Here is a 22,410-nt window from a genome sequence, read left to right on the forward strand (position 1 = left end):
GTTTCTTCAGAGTTTCATATTAACGAACCTATAGTTTTACCCTTGTTTTATCCAAAGCCTCATAACCCCAACAAAGAGGCGCGCCTACACCTCCTGGACGTGAGGAAGGTGCTGGCCTTCTGTATAGACAGGACTAAGTCCTTCCGGAAAACGGATAGACTCCTAGTCTCTCTCGCTCCCAAGTCAAAAGGAGAAGGTCTCTCTTCGCAGAGAATCTCAAAGCACATCGTATCCTGCATAAAAATGTGGTACGAACTTAGAAAGACTCCTTTACTGGCCCCGCCTAGGGCTCACTCCACTAGGGCGGTGGCGGCATCAACAGCCTTTTTCAAGGGCATTGCGCTAAAAGACATTTGCAGAGCGGCGACCTGGTCATCCTATGACACCTTCGCCAAGCATTATGCCCTTCACAGGGTATTCCAAGAGGATACCCGTCTCTTGACAGCGGTCCTCTCGGGGACAAGCTGCACATAAACCGATTACCCACCTCCTATGTTGGGTTACTGCTGGGTAGTCACCTATCGTGGAGCACCCACGGGGACACTCGAGGAAGAAAGAGAAGTTACTTACCGTAGTAACGATGGTTCTTCGAGATGTGTCCCCGTGGGTGCTCCACCACCCGCCCATCCTCCCTGCTTCGGATCTCTGTTTAGTATTTTTCAGGAGCATCCGAGGCGGTTGGTCAAGGAACTGGTGGGGACCGGATCGCGCACGTGGCCGGGAGCGCGCAAGGGAGCGGCAAGCGCCAGCGCATGCACGGTCCGGCAGAAACTGCTGGAAAGATCCGACCTGCGGCGCCAGGGCGAGCCCGACACCTATCGTGGAGCATCCACGGGGACACATCTCGAAGAACCATTGTTACTACGGTGAGTAACTTCTCTTTCAAATTTGAATTGTTTGTCTGATTCGCTGTATTTGTGCCTTTTTTCATTATTTAGAAATATCTGCATGCAAGGGGTTTTGTTCATATGAAAGTTAGGTGAATGGTTGTTATATGTACAAACAGGCCCATTTGCATATACAGGGTATTTGCACATGGAGCAATATATTATGTAAGTAATTAATGCATGCTACAAATATCAGTAAAATGGTCAATTACTAAATGAGGAAGAGTCTAACCACTGTTCATGCAAACTAGTTAGGGAAGATACAAGTCAAGATTGGTTTGCAAATGATTTACAAACAGGAAAGAGGAAAATTGATGTATTTTAATGACTATCTTAAGTACTTCAGAAATGAGGGGTAAAAAGCTTTTGAGATATTGTTTTGCATGCTTCCAAATCTTAGAGCTTGTCTACCAGGGATATTTACAGGTAGGCCCACCAACAGGGGGAGGAGAGGTTGATGGAGGGAAGAGGCCAACTGCCTGTGTGCTCGGTAATTCAAAAGGGCCTAGGGCTCTCAGCTGCCACCACTGCTATCAGAGGAGTAGAGATGGCTGGAGCCCCAGGCCCTTTAAATTGCCTTTGAAGTATTGGGTGGCATGGCAGCTCTGGGGGCTGTCTTTCTGGGCCATATCATCTGGTCTCCCCCAGACAAGACAGAGTTGGGGTTACTGCCCCACTGTAGAGCAACACAGAAGCTGAACCACTTTAACTCTGGGAGGGGTCAGCAGTAGGGACTCAGCACCCAGGAAACCAACCTCCAAATGGGACCAAAACTGCAAACAAATCCATTTTACTCTGTGAGAAAGGTTAGAGTTGATTTAGCCTTTACTCTGACCTGGGTCTACAGCTTCTTCAAAATTATTTGTATCCCCACAGTGGGGTAGACAGTTTCAAAGGCCAACTGGGGACAAATGAGTGATGGCTTCCCATTGTTTAAACAGATTTTCCCCCCAGGTTGGAAACCATTTGTTCAGCACGCCCTGAAAAATGCCAGATTCAAGATGGATTCCAGCGCCAAGTGGTATGGTCGCATGTCTTTCTAACACCAGCCACAGTTTGGATTTATAGGACAAACAAGGCTACTCACAGGTTCTTGACTTGGTCACAGAGCCATTCAGGTTCAGGACCATCAGTAATGGCTCTTGTTAGCACATTTAGAATGATAAACGGATCCACCCTGCCTATTTCTAACCTCATGTGAAAGAACGATACATGAAAAAAATAGAATATACAGATTCAGCACATTGTAACTGTGAAATTGATGTTACATGACCTGTTTTGTATAAAGCATCTTTGAATTTTAATAAAATATAGGGAGTGGGGCAGGATAACATCCCTTCTCAGTCTCTTCTTTTCTAGACTAAACAAACCCAGTTCTTTTAGTCTTTCCTCATAAGTCCTGTTTTCTAGATCTTTTCTAGGCCTTTGTATATTTCTTCTAATGTTTAATAATTGCATAGCTTAACCATTTCAAGAGATGTACTAGGCCACACTCTTATTAGGGAAATATACATGAATCATCTCTGTTATTATTTTTTCAATCTATTTGTGTTTGTTTCATAAAAAAATTACATAAAAGGTGACAAAAAATTTGTTTTCATGAAAAAAGGAAACATACATGAACATGTGTACATGAGAACAAATTAAATGTGTGTCCTGTCTTCAGAGGGTTGAAGTATAATACACTTTGGACAAGACATGAATTGGGCTGCTGCAAGAGGGTGGCATTCCATTCCGTCACTCTGCCATTTGATCCCCGATTGAGGACAATGCCAACATCTGTCCAAATGTCCAGTTTTACAAATTTTCAGTCATGAGCCCCACTGCATCTGCAAGCATGTATGCTTTTCCAGCACTCAAGATGCTTATCCTTATGTTTAAACCAAGAGGCAATTAACTGAAAGAATCATACTTCACTACTATGGAACCATAGTCTTAAAACCATTTGACCTACATATGCAGTTGTGAAGTAGCACTAAAGTTTTCAGTCTTGTGCTTTCAGTAAGCACTAGATTCCAATGCTGTTGCTCACACTAAGCAGTTCTTTACTCCGCTGATAGCACGGTTGATTTCAGTGTGAGTAAAGATGATCGAATCTGTCTGCCATCATTTAGTAAAGTGACACATCCAGGCTGCCAAGAATACTTGTTTTTAATTTTCATTAAAAGCACATCCTTTAGATCTCTTTCCTAGCCTCAAAGATAGACATTTAATCAGATTAGTTGTATATAGAGTTGGCAAAGTATGGAGTGATGATTGTTGATCCACTGAATAGAGGTAGCAGTAGCAGTTGAGGGAGTGTGCCTGACTTCCACCAACATATTTCACAGTTTATAGGATTACATGATGTGTCTTGCAGAAAGGGCTCATGTGCTACCCATTGTGGGTATTGCTAGTATTATTTTGGAGCTTGGTGTTTGGATTACAAAGGAATAACTGGCATAAAAGTTAACAGAACTAAAGTATGTTAATTTGCACATTTTTGTGTCACCACATACAAATCAATAAGTTTTGTCCTTCCATGTCAAGAAATCAATGTGCCTTGTTAAAGTCATCTTGACTATCCCAGACCAGTAAGCCTTGTGATTTAACCTGTCATGAAATTGTCATACTTCAAAGAAAAGTTACTTAAATCTTGTTTTTTTAAAAAAATGTATTCGTGTTCTTCTTGGTTTTGAGAGAAAATTGATTTTAGGTAGGCACATGAAGCAGTGTGGCTTGATGTTTGTGTCTGGAATGATATGTGGTTTAAGTGCAGACATTCTGAAGGAGGAATATTTTCAAAAAGATTATTACACTTTGGAGTCTCCAGGTCTTTCATGTGCCCCATTATTTATCAATGCTGGCTAAGAAGCCTGTGATTGCTTTGTCTGAGGCCTTATGAGACTTGATGTTCTTGGCATCTGTTCCTAAACCCTAATGTTTTTCCAACTGGGAGACCAAAAGACATTTTGCATATAGAGATATAGTGCTCTGCTGATTTGGACCTGATTAGAAATCAACTGAAAAAAGAGGGAGAAATAAAACAACTTTGTAATGTCAAAGGTTCCCATCTGTGTAATCAACTTGCAGACATTGATTAGTTAAGCCTCTTAATGTCTCCTTTGAGTAAGATAGGTATCCCTAATTTACAATTGGACAAACTGAGGCACTGAAAATGTGAAGTACTATCTGGGGTCAAACAGAAGATCAATGGGAACGTGAGGTCTTTACAGAAGTCTTTACTTCTAGGCTTGTACTCTAATAGGTCACATTTCCTCCCTATTGAAAATTCTTGATGATTGTAAGCAGTAAAATCCATTCTACAGATACTCTGCAATGTATAAATATTGTTTTGTAGTCTGAATGTAGAGCCCGAGGATATGAAATGTTCAGCGTTTTCTACAAGATGCTGAGGTGCTTGATGCTCATTGACTCAATTTAAGTTGATGAAGCTGAGCACCTTGCAGAATCAAGTTCTTAAATTAAACACAAACATACACACACACATTTTGGCACAAAGTCATTAAAGCACGTCCAGTAAGTAGAAGGCTTTGAGAGGATTTAAAAATCCAATTTTAGAATACAATATAATTCAGTCTCTCTCCTCACCGTTGCACTGTTGCATTTATAGATTATATATTTTAATGCAAAACCAGCTAATTTTTTAATCTGTTCTTAAGAGTCATCCATATTTATTCATTAGAGAGACTATACTAGCATATTTTTCACACGAGCTTTAGTCCACGCTTTCAGTTGCCTCTTTGAAAGAAACTGCTCTGTTTTTTGCAGTTTCTTGTGTTCTTTATGACCTAGGTGCAAAGTAAATGCTGCATAAGTGAACAAAACCATTTTGGAAGTTGTATTATCTAATGTGTATTCCCATAAGCAAGAGTGTTATTTTATGTATGTATTATGCTTAAATGTTCTGGTTTTTCTATTCTCTTCCAAGCAGAGTTGTTTGCCTACCTCAGGGTTTCTCAAACTTCAATGCATCACAACGCCCTTCTGACGTAAAAATTGCTAGACAACCCTAAGACGTGGGACCAAAGCCTAACTTCTGCTGCCATGGGCAGGGGAGCCAAAGCTGAAGCTCAGGCCCCTCTGCCCTGGGAAATGCCAAGCTGAATTTGAAGGCTTCAACCCTGGGCAGGGGGCTGTAACTGAGCCTTGCCACATACTTCGGGACGGTGGGGCTGGCTTTGGCTTCAGCCCCAGACCCCAGCAAGTCTGATGCCAATCCTGATGGCCCTATTAAGAGATGTAAGGAAGTATGTTCTGGAATAATTAAGTCTTCTCCACAGAATTATGAAGAAACTAGTGAGCATCTGTGTCTTCTGATTTCTTACTACATTTCCCTGCTGCTGGTTGAACCTCTCTAGTCCAGCACCCTTGGGACTTGACTGGTGCAGAACAAGAGAATTTGCCCAACCACAGTATTGTCTAGCAGCATTACCAACAGTTCCGCTCTTACTGGGCTCTTCGAAGACTTTTAGGAGTAAATTAGAGTTAAATAACAGCACAGAACACTGAGGCTATGGTTACACTGCAGCGGTGTGTCAACAGAAGTCACTATTGGAAGAGATTTCCTGACAAAACTTCTGTTGACAGAGTGCAGCCACACACACAAGCCAATGAGAAGAGTGCACCGCTATGTCCACAGAGCAGTCAGACTGCCCGGCTGCTCTCTCAACAAAACAGGCACCTGGAAGCACAGCAGTGTCCATTGTTCTGGATGCCCTGTCTGTCAAGAGAAGAGCCCCCAGAGTGTCCACACAGATTTTTGTCGATTAAAATCTGTCAACAGCAGCATTATGCCTCATGGCTGAGAGGCAGAACACTGCCAATGAAAATGCTTAGTTTTGTTGACAGACTGTTGACAAAATGCATTTTGCATGTGGACATGCCACCAATTTTGTTGACAAAAGCGGAGTTTTATTGGCAAAACTCTCTAGAGTAACTGTAGCTTGAGAGCCAAGACTGGTGGCTGGAAACAATCTGTATGGGACCACAGGAAACTTGGCCACACCCATGATAAGTGGCTATCCTGCTAATTAAAATTGTGCTGGACTGCAATTGTCACCAGACAAGAGAGTTTCAACATGGATGTGTTGTTTTTTTCCCCCCCCAAACTACTAACGTAAGGCTTTTTACATAATCATTTAGTTCATGTCAAGCTGATACGAGAATCTAACACTCACTAGCCTGATGTGGTCTTACTCTTCTTGCTCATCAGCAGGATCCACTTTTCCATGTGGACCCTGCTGGTGCACACTAGCAGCTTATTAGTTTGCTTTAGTTTTACTCTCCTTTCACAGAGTCATAGCCATTAAAAATAGGGAAAAACCTCAAGTCTCTGGCCAACTCAGTTTTGTTCCTTATAGCATATCTGCCAGTACCTTGTCAAGTGTAGTGTTAAATCTTGAAATGGTGGGCACTGTTTCTGTTTTTTGAAGGGGAGTTTATTCCAGAATATGATGGAATAGCCAGTTAAGAAGTATTTTCTGATAAAAGCCCATTTACTTTTCCGCAGTTTCATAGCATTGTTCTTAGTTATCTTCTCACTGGTTCAATGATGCAACACTTGTTTACCCTACCAGGTACTGCTAGGGAAACATAATAGTTGTTACTAGAAAGTGGATTAAAAAGGAAGCAAAAATATTTTGTGTGTATGTATATGTATATGTAAAAATTGTGTCTGTTCCAGTATGTCCCTCTTTCCATGCCCTTACTGGGGTGCTTGTGTTTTTTTATATTGTAAGCTGTTCAGAACAGAGTCCAAGCTGTATCTAAATATATGTTTCTACAATACCTAGCACAGTGGAGCTCTCTGGGCATGAGTGCAATAGAAACATTGATGCAGGTTGAACCCCTCTCATCTAGTACGCTCTGGACCTGACCAGTGCCAAACAAGAGAATTTGCCAGGCCACGAGAAGTCAGTATTGTCTAGCACCATTACCAACACCTCCACTGCTCGCTGGGCTCTTAGGCAACGTTAGAACTAAATAACAGCAGAGAGCTGAGAGTCAGGACTGTTTGCTATAAACTGAGTTTATGGAACTACAGGAAACTTGGCCACACTCATGATAAAAGGTCATCTTGCTAACTAAAATCATGATGGATTATGGATGTTGACAGATGAGAGAGTGCTGGACTAGAGAAGTTCAACCTGTAATAACAATGATAGGGTATTGTAAGAGAGCAAGAGGAAGGCTGGGCAACACAGGGGTTAAACAGAGCCTCTTTGCCCAATTAGCCCCACCCTGGTTCACCTGCAGCCAGTGTCAGGCTTGGAGGTAGTATAAAAGAAGAGAAGCTAGCCCAGTTCAGGGCTGACCGGCCAATAGGCAGGAGCTGGCTCTGGCACATGCAGGGCCTGAGTCAGAGCTGCCACCAGGTTGGTCATTGAAAGGAGCCTCCGAACCCTTCCCCAGGCAGAGAGTGGGGAGAAGCCCAGAGAGCCCACCCCCACCACCAAGGGGAAGCTAGACTCTCAGGGTCACACCCCAAACTAAGACTACAGCCTTTAGGCGTGGTCTTCAGACCTGTGCTCTGAGCCTCTGGGGGAAACACTTACAGGTATGTAAAGAAGGAAGCAGATGATTAAGTGACTGTTGACAACATTGAAGAGGAAGAGCTATAAAGAAACACAACTGCTTTGAAGAAAACAGATTAAATATTTTGGAACTCAAATTACAGAAGTGCCCTTTCTTGAAAGTATACTACAGGTTGAACCTCTTTAATCTCGAGCTCTTTTGTCTGGCAAACTCAATAATCTGGCATGATTTTAGTTATCCAGATCACCACTTATAATGGGTGTGGCCATGTTTCCCGTGGTCTCACAAAGTTTATTTACATCCTCCAGTCCTGGCTCTCAGTATTCTGCGCTGTTGTTTAGATGTAATTTACCCCTAAATGTCTTCTAACAGTCCAGTAAGCAGTGCAAGTGTCAGTAATGTGCTAAAAAATGTTGACCTCCTGTAGTCCTGAAAATTCTGTTGTCCGGCACCAGTCAGGTCCCAGGAATGCCGGATGAGAGAGGTTCAACCTGTATCAGCTAAAGTTGCAGGACAAAAATCTTACAGACTACTTTTTTCTGAGTCAGGCATCATTTTCCAGAATCTAGATCTTTAAGGAAAAAGAGTCCTATTCTACGTCTTGGTTATGCTCCAGGCCCAAAAGGAAATGGATTATAGCAGTTGTGACTGTGAAGAGCAGATGTTTTGGTTGGACTAGGTAGCAACCATCTGAGTCATCATAAACCCTCAGTTCCAGTAAGTTCACAGTTTTCAATTACAAAAGGTAGGACACAGGAAAACAATGCCTGTAAATTAAAAATATAAAATATTTGTGATATGAACAGTTAACCACAATCCATATTAATTTATAAAAGGATAAATTGTTGTGAAAGAGGTGCAGCTGTTCCAGTAGACTGTAAATACTGAAGAGTATTTGTGAATAGCAGCTTCATTAGCTGTGAAGGAAAGCCAGTACATGATCATTTACATAGTGCTAATTAATGTACATTGAAATGCAACTCAATTAGATGTTTCTTTTGGTTCCCATTTTGGTTGGTGCCCCTGGTTTAAATTTCCAAGGAAAGACCATTTTTTCTCTGATAGTCTCTGAAATACACTTTTCAAAACTTTTGTGTTATGAATGGAGATGGCTAACTGAAAGAGACTAGAGGAAAATCCAACTTTTTCTTTTGGTTTCTTCACTTTTTGCATTTGACGGCACTTTTAATTGTCATTTTCCTGCAGTCCATTTTCTCTGTCAGTTGCGTGAGATATTCCACAGTGAAATAGAGGAGAGAGAATATTTTTAAAGCTGGTCTGTAGAGTTCTAAAAATGACACCTAAACTGTTAGAGGGACATCATGGAACTAGTTTTAATTCTGTGTGTGTGTGTGTGTGTGTGTAAATATGGAACTAGTTTTAATTGTGTGTGTCTCTGTGTGTGTGTGTGTGTGTGTGTGTGTGTGTGTGTGTAAATATATACACTTCTAAGGCTGTGGCCACACTAGTCTCCTCCTTTCGGAGGGCATATGGTAATGAGGGATTTTGAAAGATTCTAATGAGGCAATTCCACAAATATGCAGCACCTCATTAGCATAATGCTGGCTGCACGCAATTCAAAAGTGCCACTTTTGAAACGCGTGCCACCCATGTAACCAACATACTTTTGAAAGGACCCATTAATTTTGAAAGCCATTTTGAAAGCCAATGAGGAAGAAGGGGCTTTTGAAATTAGTGGGTCCTTTCGAAAGGCCCCCAAATACATGGGTGGCATGCATTTTGAAAGTGGCACTTTTGAATCACGTGCAGCTGCCATTATGCTAATGAGGAACTGCATATTCATAGCAGTGTCTCATTAACATCCTCCAAAATCCCTCATTACCATGTGCTTTCCAAAAGGAGGAGGCTAGTGTGGCCACAGCATTTCAAGTTGCTTAATGTCCCTCTAACACCAAATATTCTTGAGAACTTGAAGTTAATACTTACTACCTGGTGCTTTATCCAAAAATGTCAGGCTGTTTTGCAGGCAATAAGCTATTGTGTGACACCATGCTTTTGTGACATAAAGGAGGATTATTATCTCCATTTTCTAGATGGGGAGCCGAATATAAATAATACTCACCTTTTCTAAAGTTTCTGGTGAAAAATGTAATATAAATGCAAAGTGTTAAGACTTTTAACTTAACTAGTCTACGGATGCTGTTGTTCATTTAAGAAATCCGTTCTTAAATCATACAAGTATCTAATTGTGTTCTGGAATGTATGACCTCCTTGCTTTAACAGGGTCCCATGGCAGCAAGTTCTGGGGTTAATTACATTTTGTGCTAAAGACTGAATATTTAACATGAAACAGGATTTGTTGCCATTTAAGTTCCCCCCCCCTTTTTTTTTTAAATTCTGGAAATGTGAAAAATACTGAAGATATAAAATTTGCTGATGTAAGTAAGGAAGATATAGTACAGAAAAGTATATTATTTAGTGATACGCTTCTTTCTGAACCTAAATGAAAAATAATAAAAAGGTGCTTTTGCTGAGTTATTTTATTGGGTCTGTTGAATTTGTTCTGTTTGGCCTTTTCTCTGAGACTAAAAACACAAGAACAAAATGTAGACAGATGGGGAAGCAATGTCTGGTTATAGCTTAATATGAAACATGAAAACATCCTTGGCCTTTTGACTCTGGTGATCCCTGCAAGGGAGCTGTCTTTGTCCTGAGAAAAGATAATTGTTTCCCAACATGAACACTGAATATCAACTCATCTAATCATTAACGGGTCTGCAAAGATAGCTGAAAGATGCAGCTGTGAGGGGTTAAACTTAACTGGCATAGACACATCAAAAAGCTCTCTTAATTTAAAAGGCAGATTTTTTCCATAGTTTATCTGTACAACATGCGCTTTCAATTTAGTTTTATAAACAGCAGTTGTAACCGACATACTAAGGTTGAATGCAGGTCCACCAAACGGATTGTTGCATAAACAGAAGTAACAGAGTACATTATAAAAGAATTAAACAGCGTGTTGTGACATGCAACAGGACTTAGTTATAAAAATGTTTGATAGCCTGAGACAAAGTAAATGTGCATTTACGTCCAGCCAAACAATTCAAAAATGGCCTTTTTTGCAGTGTTGTATTGTGATGGCTTTGTGGCCATCCTATGTTGATCACGGTGAGCCACCAGGTCATCCAGCTTCATAACAGCTCTGCAATGCTTATTGTATTGATGATGGGTTGAGCTGTCAATGGATGGATCTCATCTTCTGTGATGCCACTGATAAGAGACTGACAACCCTTGATTGGCAAATCCAATCAGAGATGTCATATGAAAATCTGCCATCTGCAGGTTCTGTGCACTCTTCAGATCCTATGCTTTTCTTGCGATGTCTGGATACATTGATTCTTGAAACATTTGAGAGACTGTGCAATGGTTTGCTGTCAGAACAGTCTGTGCTGAGTTGTGATTTCCAGATCACTGGAAGATATGCCACGAGTTCATGTTGGCCTTTAAGGTATCTTCATAACGCTTACACTGACTACCAGTCAAGCACTTTCCACAAATAATCTGGTCATAGAAGACCATCTTCAATTCTGTGTGTCATCCATCCTCACTCCAGCAAAACTCTTCAAAAACAGTGCTTTCATGCTCATGACACCACACACCTTATGGTCTTCCATTTTAGATTTTGTCTCACCAATTCACATGAGGAATCTTCCTGAGGAAGCACAAATGGAACTGATCAAGTTTTGCAGCGTGGTGATGATTTATGGTCCGTGACTCTGAGCCATACGATAAGATAGTTAGGAGAACTGTGCTGTTGTATTATATGATATGATTTAAACCTTTTTTGGAGAATAAGAAATTTGTGTCTATAATTGAATTTTTTGTATTCTGTATTTGAAAAATGACAGTCTGAAATGCAGTGGGAATGGACAAATACTAATTTTCTTCCTCTAACTTACACTGAGCAGAAGTGGTTGCATCATTAACTTTCTACTGTTGTATGGCTATGTCTAGATTTCAGGGTTTTGTTAGCAGAAGTTTGTTTCAGAAGATGTCTTGCAACAAAAGTTCTGTCAACAGACCGTGTCCAGACAGCAAGGCACATCAAAAGAGTGATCCACTCTGTCAAGAAAGAGTGGCCAGACAGCCTGGACACTGTCTCGACAAAACCACCATCTGGAACCACATTAGCCAATGTTGCCAATTACCCGTTTCTTCCAGCAGCTGGTGCGGGAGCCCTGGGGAGATGAGAGCATAAAGGGACCCCTCTGGACAGTCATTCCCGGACCCTGTTGTAGGCTTGCCTAGACCTGCAAGGGACAACAGTGCTCTCCAAGTAACCACTATGCTTGCCCTGCATTTGGGGGCAACACAGCCTGTCCCTGGATGCTGTGCCATCAGAGCTGCCCCTGGGATTGCGATGGCCCCACATGGACATACTGCGGCTAGGGCTGAAGTTTCTGACAGCTGACTTCCTGTTCCTCACCAAGGGCAACCTTGAGAACATCTTTGGGGACAGTGCCCTGGCTGCAGGACTTTCCACACTGGCACCACCACCATCCACACACACACACACCCTCACTGCACAGGTGGCTCAGGAGGCACCACACCAGTTTGAACTGGTGAGATCAACTGGTCATGGAGCAGTGGGATGATCAGCAGTGACTCCAAAACTTCTGCATGCAGAAGGCCACCTTTTTGGAGCTCTGTGCATGGCTTGCCCCTCCCCTCTGGAGACACAACACCCAGCTGCAGCCTGCCATCCCTGTGGAGAAACGTGTTGCAGTCAACCCCCAGAAATTTGCCATCCATGACAACTACCAGTAGGTGGGCAACCATTTTGAGATGGGAAAGTACACTGTCAGGGCCCTCCTCATAGAGGTAATGCACTCTCAAGCAGTGGTCCCCTCATGGGATGGGGGTGTCCCACCAAAGGGGGCCCTTGAGAAGTGGGATGGGGCCTACTCCCTCATGCCTTAGCTGATGAAACCCTATACTGGCCAGCTAAGAGCTATTCAGTGCCTGCCTGAACCATGCCAGAGTGAAGGCTGAGTATGCCTTTGGTCCCCTCAAGGCACGGTTCAGGTGCCTGCTTACCTCCTTGACCTCGGGGAGTGCAATATCCTCGAGGCTGTGAAGGCTTGTTGTGCCCTGCATGCATTGTGGAGGAGAAGGGGGAAGCCTTCCACTTGGGGTGGGGAGTGTCCCCTGACCATGAGGGGCATGCCTATGAGCAGTTGCAAATCCAGGAGGCCCTGAGGGAGAGCTTCTGTCACAGATCCCAGTAACCTCCCCAGAGGCCCCCCAGGAGGTTCTTGGGCCCTCAGCCACAGCCCTGCCATGACCCCTCCCTTCACCCCTTCTCCTACCCCCCACACAATAAAGACAGACACGTGTGGTGAACAATTAACTGTTTTTTACTGAACAAAAAACAAAAGCAAATACAGGGCAACTCCAAACTATTTACAAAGAAGTGAGGTGCTACTACTACTATTTAACCCTTGTACTCCATGTGGAGCATACATCATCTACAAGTCTCCTCTCTCTGTCTTGAGACAAAACTTCTAGCTGGCTCCAGGAGTACTCCAGTTGTTGTCCTTCAATCTCAATAGATCTTCTCCATGTTGTCGAGGTATTCCTCTTTTACATTTTCCTCGAAGGTTCCATGTGAGAGCTTGACAGACTGTGCTGGATGATGGTTTTCTGTGAGTGTGGTCTAGCCATCCCCACTTTCTTCTCTTGATTTCAATGTCAATTGGTTCTTGTACTGCTCTTTTCCAAAGCTCCTCATTTGTGATGAAGTCTTGCCATTTGATGTGAAGGATGTACCTCAGGCATGTTTCTGAATGTCTGTAGCTTGTGATTTGAAGACTTTTTAGTAAGCCAGGTCTCACATCCATACAAGAGCACACTCTTCAAATTTGTGTTGAAGAGCCGCAGCTTTGTCTTTGCAGATATTATTTGTGAACTCCATGTGAGACAGAGATTCTTGAAAGAAACTGTTGCTTTCCCTATCCTGTCATTGATATCCTTATCTGCTCCTCTGTGTATGCCCATAATACCCCGCAAGTAGGTGAACTGTTCCACATCTTCCAGGTCATTCCCTCCCAGTGTGATGGTGGTGTTGTTGAACTGGTTAATCCTCATTGTCTTGGTCTTTCCCTTATTAATGCTCAGTCCAGTTATGGAGGCAGTTTTGTCTAGTGTTGCGACCTTTTCTTCCATGCTTTCATGATGGTGTGAAAGGAGGGTAAAATCATCACCAAAATCTATGTCCTCTAGTTGTTTGAAATATGTCTGCTGAATGCCTCGTTCATAACCATCTGTTGTCCTGTTCATAATCCAGTCCATTGTAATCAAAACCAGTGCAACTGTAACTATTTCCCTGGGGAGAGGAGGGGGTAGCTTAGGACATAGGGTGGAGGGACTCAGAACTTGTGCAGGGAGCTTGGGATGGGGGTTGCTCAAATTATGGCAGGATGGGAGGCCTCAAACTCAAGGGAAACGGGACTCAAAGTGGTGTTGGCCTTTGGCTCCCCTCCCGCTGTGGGTTCAGGGCCCCTTTTGGAGCTCTGCTGAGGCAGGGTCCAGATGGAGGTACAGATGGGGAGGGCCTGTGACAGGGTCTGGTGGGCGGGGGGAGGGGCCCTGGACATCACCCAAGGGAGCAGGCAGGGTCCAGGATACCGTGTGGGAGGGCAGACGGGTGCAGTGTGGCAGGGGCGGCCACAGGCAGGTGGGACAGCATCACAGCAGGGCATTAATTGGTCCCTGGTCCACCCACAACCACCACTCCACGTTCACTCTCAGGCAGCACTCCATTGTCTTGGGGATGTAACGGAGGACCACAATCTGCTGCCACATTAATTCTTCATGGACCCTCCAGTGATGACTCCAGCTGTGGGGGCACCCTGGTGGCATCGTGGTGGTCAGTATAGTTCCAGCTATGTGGAAGAAAAGGAGAGACTGTGAGTCATTCATGCAACACAGCCCCTAAGGCCATACCCCCACCCTGAGCAGTGACCACCACCCCTCATGCCAGGGGATGTCCCAGGAGCGAAGCCATGTGTGGCCCTGACAGTGGGCTCTGCCACATGGGGCTCTGTGGGCCCTCCAAGACTATGTTGACTTCTGCAGCCTCCCTCCCTGGTGGATGGGCTAGCAGCCAAGGGGGTGTCCAGCCACACGAGTGGTAGGTGAGCCAGGAGCAGCCTACCCCTCCCCTGTGCTCACTCACGCACCTGCGGCTTGCAGCGCTGGGAGCTGATGCTGCCTTGCGCCCGTGGGCATGCCCGTGTGCTGCACACCTTGGTATTTCTGAGATCAGGCCGGCACCCTTGTGGCTAGCCTGCTTCCACCCCTGGCAGGTGCTCGCACCCCTCCCCCACCAACGCCTGAGACTTGTCCAGCCTCCCATGAGCCTGGCAGCAGAATGCCGCCTGTGCCTGGGACTGTCGGCTGGGTCTGTGTGATGCACGCTACTGTTGCCCGTGGTTCCACTTGCTGGAACAGCAGCGTGAGGTCCCTCCCTCCAAGATGGCTGAGCAACGCTCACAGCTCACCCCATCTGCGCCCACCTCCCACTCCTTGGGGTATGTAACACATGGGACACTCACCGGAGGGTCCCTTGCCTGACTCTGAGGCCACTCGGGAGGTGGCCTGGTTGCCAGTGACCAGGTCCAGCACCAGGACGAGGCTGCTGGCCTTGGAGTCCAGCTTCTACAGGGGTTGGGCCTCTGCTACTTCCTCCTCCTCTACTGGCTCCTGCTCTGTTGGAGAGGTCTCAAGCTGCATATCAAGGCTCAGGTGAGGGGTTGAGGTGTGTCCCCCCCTGCAGGGTGTGGTTAAGCTCCCTTTAGTAGGTGCAGGGGGAGGGTTCTGCCCCTGACCAGCCCATGGTGTCCTGGTCCCAGACATACCCCTGCTGGAGCTCTTTAACTTTGGCCATGATCTGCTCCAGGGTGCTGCGGGGGTGGCCTTGTTTGGCCAAGGCCATGGAGATGCAGCTAAAGATTTTGGTAGTTCAGGGCCTGGCGTGAGGGTCTCGGAGGGTTTCCTCCTTGGCCCAGAGGTCAAGGAAGGTTCGATCTCTGGGCTGGACCAGGACGGAGCCTGCCTCTGGGAGCCCTGAGACTGTTCCTATGAGGGCCCAGGGGAGTCTCAGGGATGCTGGGGAGTGTCTCTGCCATTGTGGCTGGAGGCACAGGTGTGGCCTAAGGGCATTTAAATAGCAGCTTGTGGCTCTGCTGCTTGCACACTCTCCACTTCCTGCTACAGTGCTCCCCAGGCTCCCTGCAGCTTTAAGAAGGACCGGAGGCAGGAACTGACTACTGTGGACAGGGTGTCTGCCGGGGCATCTCTGCGGCGTCCTGGAGGACTTTTCTGTCAAAAGAAGGCCCCCCGGCATGTCCAGACCTGCGTTTTGTTGACAGAGATCTCTCTCAACAACAGCGTTCTTCCTCATGGTGAGCAGGGTATGGCTGTTGACACAAGCGCTCTGCTCTGTTGACTTGCTGTCGACAGAATGCGCTTCACAGTCTGGATGCTCCATGGGTTAAAACCCTACAGTCTAGATGTAGCCTATATTATTTTTACAGAGGGAGAAAAATTAGGCATCTTGATATAGTGCCTACGTTGCAGAGTTCAATATGTTGCCATTTAAATTGTCAAAGGCATTGTGTTCATGTATATTGTAAATTTTAAATTTTCTCCCATAAATGTCCATATTAAAATGCAGTGATTTGGGGTCATAATGATTACTGGTAATTTCTAGTTAGTTTGCCTGACTTGTGTTCTTTTATATCTCTATCTTTTTGGAGTCCTTTTAGGTCACTTGAAATCTTGACGGAAGGAATGTAGAGCTAGATGGTATATTGTAGAAGCTATATATGTACTGTCACATGTTGAGTTTGTGTGCGTAGCAGTGAACTTTTGATCTGTTTGTGCATTAACAATACTCATGTGGGATTTAAGCTGTTCAGTTTTGTCTTGCTGTTACTCTGCCAATAAAAAGCATGTGTTCAGTGGTAATATGAGCGAAGTTTTTGAAAAGGTTTCCAACATAAAAGAGCTTGTGGTCTTGGAAAGACCGTGGATATAAACATGGTAAACATACTATATGCCTTTCATCATGTGAATGTTTGACGATTAAGACAAGATCCTTTTGATCATTAGACTTTATTGCTTAATCAATTTTAACACTTCTGTTTGTCTAATTAGGGTGATTTAGCAAGTTAATAGGGTCAAGACATTAAAACTGCACTTAAAACTTCAGGAATGGAAGATTTTAATGGTCTCATATTGCCCATGGCCATGAAAATATATGGAGTACTTGATGGGAACGAGGTTTTGTGGAGTGTGGTCATTACTGTATTGTTGATCAGAGAGCTATACCAGAGAGTGAAGAAGGGTGTGAAAAAACACTGTCAGCTCTTTCTTACTGTTTTGTGTAATGTGCCTAGCCTTTTCTAAGGACTACTCTATGGACAATGACTTGCCCTACGTGGCATAAGAGGTGACTGTGCTTCTCATTCATTATAGAATGGCTGTTCAAAGTTGTGTGCATGCAGAGCTTAAGTGAGAGTAGGACACCTCAGGGATTGGTTATGAAAGGGCAGCCTTCAGTCCATAATTTAGACTTGACTGTCACCTTTCCACCTTCAGCTCAAACAGAAGTTGAGCACAGCGGTGAATCTGATTTATATACTTCCACTACAGTTAATAAATGTAATACTTGAATGGATAATTTAATGACCCAACAGTATTATTTGAATAGTCTTTGGTATTTTCATCAGTTTATAATGGAATCTTAAAAATTAAATCTGCTGTTTACTGAAAAGTTTGTGCTCCAACACACTGAAAAGGTGACCTTATTAAGAGTTGCTTGTCAGTGCTGGGCTAGTATAATTGACTTTCTTTTAATCCCATTGAGGAAGAATGAGAACTGTGTAATTTATAAGAGGATTTTTTTTAAAAAATCAAGTGACATGTACAGGTTCTTTAAAAGATTATCAAATATGAGGCCCTTCTACTTTCACGATGCTCCTTTCACGTGCACGCTGTATTTAACCTTGTTTCATTCATCACAAGTAAGGTTCTGATTCCTTCAAGTTTAATGTTAATGTTATTGCCTCTCTTTTTTGTATGTTCAGGATGTGAATGAAGATCCAGGAGAGGATGTTGCTCTTCTTTCTGTCAGTTTTGAGGATACAGAAGCTGCTCAGGTTTTTCCCAAGCTGTATCTGTCCCCACGTATTGAACAGTAAGTAAAATAATTGTTGTAGGATATTCCAGTTCTTCTCAGAACTTTTAATTTTCATTCTGATCGTTTAGGAAGGAAGTCTTTGGTAGACCATAAAACCACTTTGGCTTTTAGTTTCATGCAATGGGCTTTGACTAATAGGGAGCAGTTCAGTTAATCTTGCTGGTCCCATTTTTATGTGCGTGCCACTTACTGATCTGAGCCACCATTGGTTAGACTGATAGGTGTCACTGATACCTGAAAATCAACCTATAGTTTCCTGAAATGACTCTTTCTAGAAGTGGCATCAGGTTCAGTTTAACAGGCTGATTTCCCACATTTTTTAAGATTGAGTTTTTATGTCTATATATGTGTAGGTGTGTACTTTGCCTGTGTGTGATTGATACATATTCCTTGAAGAGAGAGTTTGTACAACAGAAAAGGATACAGTTAAACAGTTTCAAATGAATGTTTATTCAGAGAGTTGTAAGACTATGTTTGTTAAACTGTGGTCAGGAATTTGCAGTCTCAAAAAGATGTTTTCTGCATGGGTGTGTCAGAATATTTTATTTTAAAGTTGTTGGACAACACAGTTGACACACAGACTTGCTAATAAACTAACTTTTGCTCCTAAAATGGTAGGGTTGGAGGGAAAAATGTATCTGCTTCCATTAGATTTAATTTCTTCCATTTTTGGAATTAACAATGTCCCAGTGTTCTCCCTCCCATTCAGTGCTTCAGTCTTGAAATATCTGCTTGAAAGTTTCATCAAAAGCACTTCAGGCTTACAAGTGATAAATTGGAAGATCTTTTTGTGCAAGTCCTGATAAATGAAAGATTCCCAAAAGAAAAGCTTCTTAGTTTGTTACACTGAAAAACACTTCAAAGATTCATGATGCCTTTACAGAGGAATATTGAAAAGCTTCTTAGTGTGAGGGAAAGGAGGGTCTGGTTGCCTAAATGTAACTTGAGTCTTGAGTGCTGAATAAGGAAGCTGTGCTATTGGGGGAAGTGTTTGTTATTAATAAATACAATTGACAAGGAGAGCTTGGATTTGGCTTTCTTTTACTTTGCTGTTAAGCTTTGTACATGGATATCTGTGTTACTACACAGAAGTAACTACATTAAACTTTGCAGTTACATAGAGGTCAAGTTAAGCTAACATTGACTCAGTGATGCTTTTGTTTTTCTGGTCAATACTGAAATGGAATTCTTTTCAACTGCTTGAAAACACTCTTGGATGGAGTAGAAGAAGTGGAAAAGTACCAGCTACTGGTTTTAGAATAGCTCACTAACATGGAGTTTGAGAAAGGGCACACACATCTGATATTTAATCCAAAAGGGCACTGATATTAGTAAGATGGATGACCAAGCAGATAGTTTAAAAACATCCAAGATTAGTTTCGAGCAATATTCCCTCTAATTGTTTTCCATCCATGTATGGAATAAATTTTGTTATGTGATTTGAGGCATGTGTGGATATGTACCACCAATAGAAACACATGCTACCAGCTGTGGATGCTCTGCCATTCAGGTAGGCAGCATTTAAATCTCTCCTGGGTGACTGCCTAAGTGCTCCTCTTACAGGGAACTGATTCTGAGATAAAATCATAATGTTTACAAGATATCTGGGAAGGAAAATCTTATCTATCTATCTATCTCATATTGCTTTTCTGAGTTCTCAGTCTTTGTAGAAAGTAGCCATATGCTGGAAAACCTTTAAGTGTGCTCCTTCATTTAACAGTTATCTATAGTCATGTTGATTTCATCAGTGGCTGGTTTTAAATGCAAGTCACTTTTGCTGATGAGCTCTGTAATAATGCAAAGGTTGTCTCAGGTGCACGTGATTAGGGAATGAGTCACATACCGTTACATTTATATGGACTGATTTCTGTTTTAATAAATCCTGAATTAAACTGACAGTATCATTAAAAGCATTTAGTGTAATGAATCTTGGGCAAGTTACATAATTTCTCTGGGCCTGTTTACTATTCTATGAAGTGTTGTACTTTGTTATAGTGCTCCACAAGTGTGTTGGTGAAGCTTAACTAATTTAAGTCTTTGAAGTTGTTTGTTGCCCTTAGATGAGCAGTTCAAATCAGTAGTATTAATAATAGTCCTGCTGGTACTTTGTTTTGGCCAGAGTAATGCAGATAATGGTCAACCATTTTACTTGGTAATTTCATTGTTTCTGTCTTGAGTCCATTGATGAATTTCCATAAATTTCCTGTCTATGTGTAGAGAAGTAATAATGCAGAAAATCTGCAGGATGAAGGGTATAATTAGTATGTACCTTACCTGCTCCCCCACCACTCCCAGTTGCATTGCTCTTCCTGTTCTCCTCTAGCAACAGTGCAGGAGTTCTAAGAAGATCATATTTCCCAAAGGGAAAATGGGACACCATGTGGGGCTTACTCACAGCCTCTGCCACCCTGCAGGTCTGAGGCTGGAGTTGCTGCTCGACCAGGCTCCCCCTCCAGGATTCTGGAGTTATCTTTGCCACTCACCTCCCCGCTCCACCCAGTCTTCATGCCCCCGCTTTTTTTGACAAAAGTGGGCATTTGTCCCATTTGCCAAAGAAGTTGCAATAGCCAGAACAGGGCTTAAAAAAGGGACGGTTACAGCCAAAAATGTACATCTGGTGACCCTAGTTCTACTTCATGCAGACAGAGGACATGTTGATGGAAAGGGGGAAAAATTGGAGGAATAGCCGCTCAATTCAGGCAATTTCCCTTTCAGTGTAATTGTTCTTGTTTAAATATGTATGTGGACACTCTTGTTTGGGAGTGGGGTTACTCATGAACAACTTTTGCACTTTCAATTTGTGCTTTTCCATAATCCTAGTTACCTTTCAAGTGTAGACTAACCCTTAGTAAGTTTTACTACACTTAACAGCAATAACTCCTTAGTCTCTTCCACAGCTGGAAGACAACAGATGTACTTAGTTGATAGATGAATGACCAACAGCAACGCATCAGTCCAAAGCTCAAAGGATCGTACTATATAGAAAAGTATAGAAGTGGATGAACTGTCTGTACTGGTGCAGAGATCCTTGGTGTCCTCTCTGTCTAAGAGAGACGTGCCCCTTGCATGCTCCAATGTCACAGTGCTTTCTCTAGGAAAAGATGCAGAGAGCATTGAGCTTCACAGACCTATAAAGATTTACAGGTGATTTTGTCCTATCTGCTACCGTTTTCACTTAGAGAGGAATATATTGGCCACAGAATAGCCTTAGGTACATTGTCCCATTCTCTGACACACATTGCAAAATAAGGTGGGGTCTATAACGTGAAGGTGTTCCAGAGTTCTGTAATATCTGTCAGAAATTAGTTGTCTCCATCCAACTAGCATATGTTCATGTTATCCATGTGATAAATTATGTTTACAATCATCTGCCACAAAATTTTTGCTCAAGAGAAATGCCCTGGATTCAACACCTCTGTTCCTCACCATGGCTCCTTCAACAGGCCCAAATGAGTCTGGATCCTTATGAACCCCCTTGGGAGCTATGCAGCCAGCAGACATTTACAGTGACACAGGACAGCCTGTTCAAAGTGGTTAGTTATTTAACTATTGTACACAAATACAATATTCAGGAACGTTGGGTTAAAATGGCACGGAAAAGTCTAAATGCACAATTTTCCCCTAATCTGTCACCTTCCCCTTGCTTGGGTAAGTTTGTGCCTGAACTGCCACTATTGTAAAGAAGGGGTGTGATAAACACTCCTCTGACAAACATAAGTTTTGCTGGTAGAAATGCCAGGGTGGAGATGCTCACCCACTGATATTACTACTACCACTTTTTGAGTCTGGTTTAATTATGCCATCAGGGAGCTCTTTCCCATCAATATAGAGCAGTTACATGGGAAACCTTACTGCCACAGCAGTACAGTTGTGCCTCTGTAAGGTCTCTAATGTAGACAGAGCCTAATGGCATTTGCCTAGAAGACTGGACTGCTTGCCTGCACCATGGCCCAGTCCAGTGGTCCCCAGCTGGATTGGATTTAGCCTTCTGCTGGGAGAGCAAAGGGTTTTTTGTATGCTTGTTTGTTTCTTTGCTTTTATATAAGCTTCTGAACACAGCTCCTCTATCTCAAGTCCTAGTCACAGTGGCTACGATTACACTGCAGCGATCTGATAACAGAAGTCACTGTCAGAAGAGATTTCCTGACAAAACTCTGTTGGCAGAGTTCAGTCATGCACCAAAGCTAATCGGATGAGCACTCAGCTCTGTCAGCAGAGCCGCTGGACTGGCCGCTGGTCTCTCAACAAAACAGGTACTCAGAAGCACAGCAGACAGGGTTGCCCATTGTTCTGGATGCCCTGTCTGTCAAGAGAAGGTCCCCCGCAGAGCGTCCACACAGATTTTTTGCCAACAGAATCTGTCAACAGCAGCATTATGCCTCATGACTGAGAGGCAGAAAGCTGCTGGCAAAAGTGCTGAGTTTTTGTCCAGATACTCTTGACAGAAGGCATTTTGTGAGTGGATGTGTCACCAGTTTTGTCGACAAAACCAGCATTTTGTCAGCAAAACTCACTAGTGTAACTGTAGCCAGTGTTTTCATGTGTGTTGCACTCTTTTGGTTCAGATAGGGGAGGGATTGTGTCCAGACCCATCTGCATTCTTAAAAGTCCCCTATAGTGATTAATGGTTAGTGGTCCTGTCATTGATCTGCATTGTATCTCCGAGGTAGTTCTGTTCACAATGTTGATAGATCTTTCAAGTTTACTTATACAAAATCCAGATGCTTCTGTGTGAACCACAGCCTGTCTATGTATCTCTTT

The 22,410-nt window shown here is 43.3% G+C and overlaps 1 protein-coding gene across 4 annotated transcripts in view; it reads left to right on the forward strand.

Annotated features, from left to right (window-relative positions):
- The window catches only part of BABAM2 (BRISC and BRCA1 A complex member 2), a 298,575-nt gene that overhangs the window by 159,131 nt on the left and 117,034 nt on the right, over window positions 1-22,410 (forward strand). For all 4 annotated transcript variants that reach the window (XM_074988576.1, XM_074988574.1, XM_074988575.1 and 1 more), the window contains exon 7: window positions 17,537-17,646. In XM_074988576.1, the coding sequence (XP_074844677.1) occupies window positions 17,537-17,646 (110 nt within the window). The remainder of the gene's footprint in view (window positions 1-17,536; window positions 17,647-22,410) is intronic.

This window comes from Carettochelys insculpta, chromosome 3 (genome assembly GCF_033958435.1).
Source record: "Carettochelys insculpta isolate YL-2023 chromosome 3, ASM3395843v1, whole genome shotgun sequence".
Taxonomy (NCBI): Eukaryota; Metazoa; Chordata; order Testudines; family Carettochelyidae; genus Carettochelys; species Carettochelys insculpta.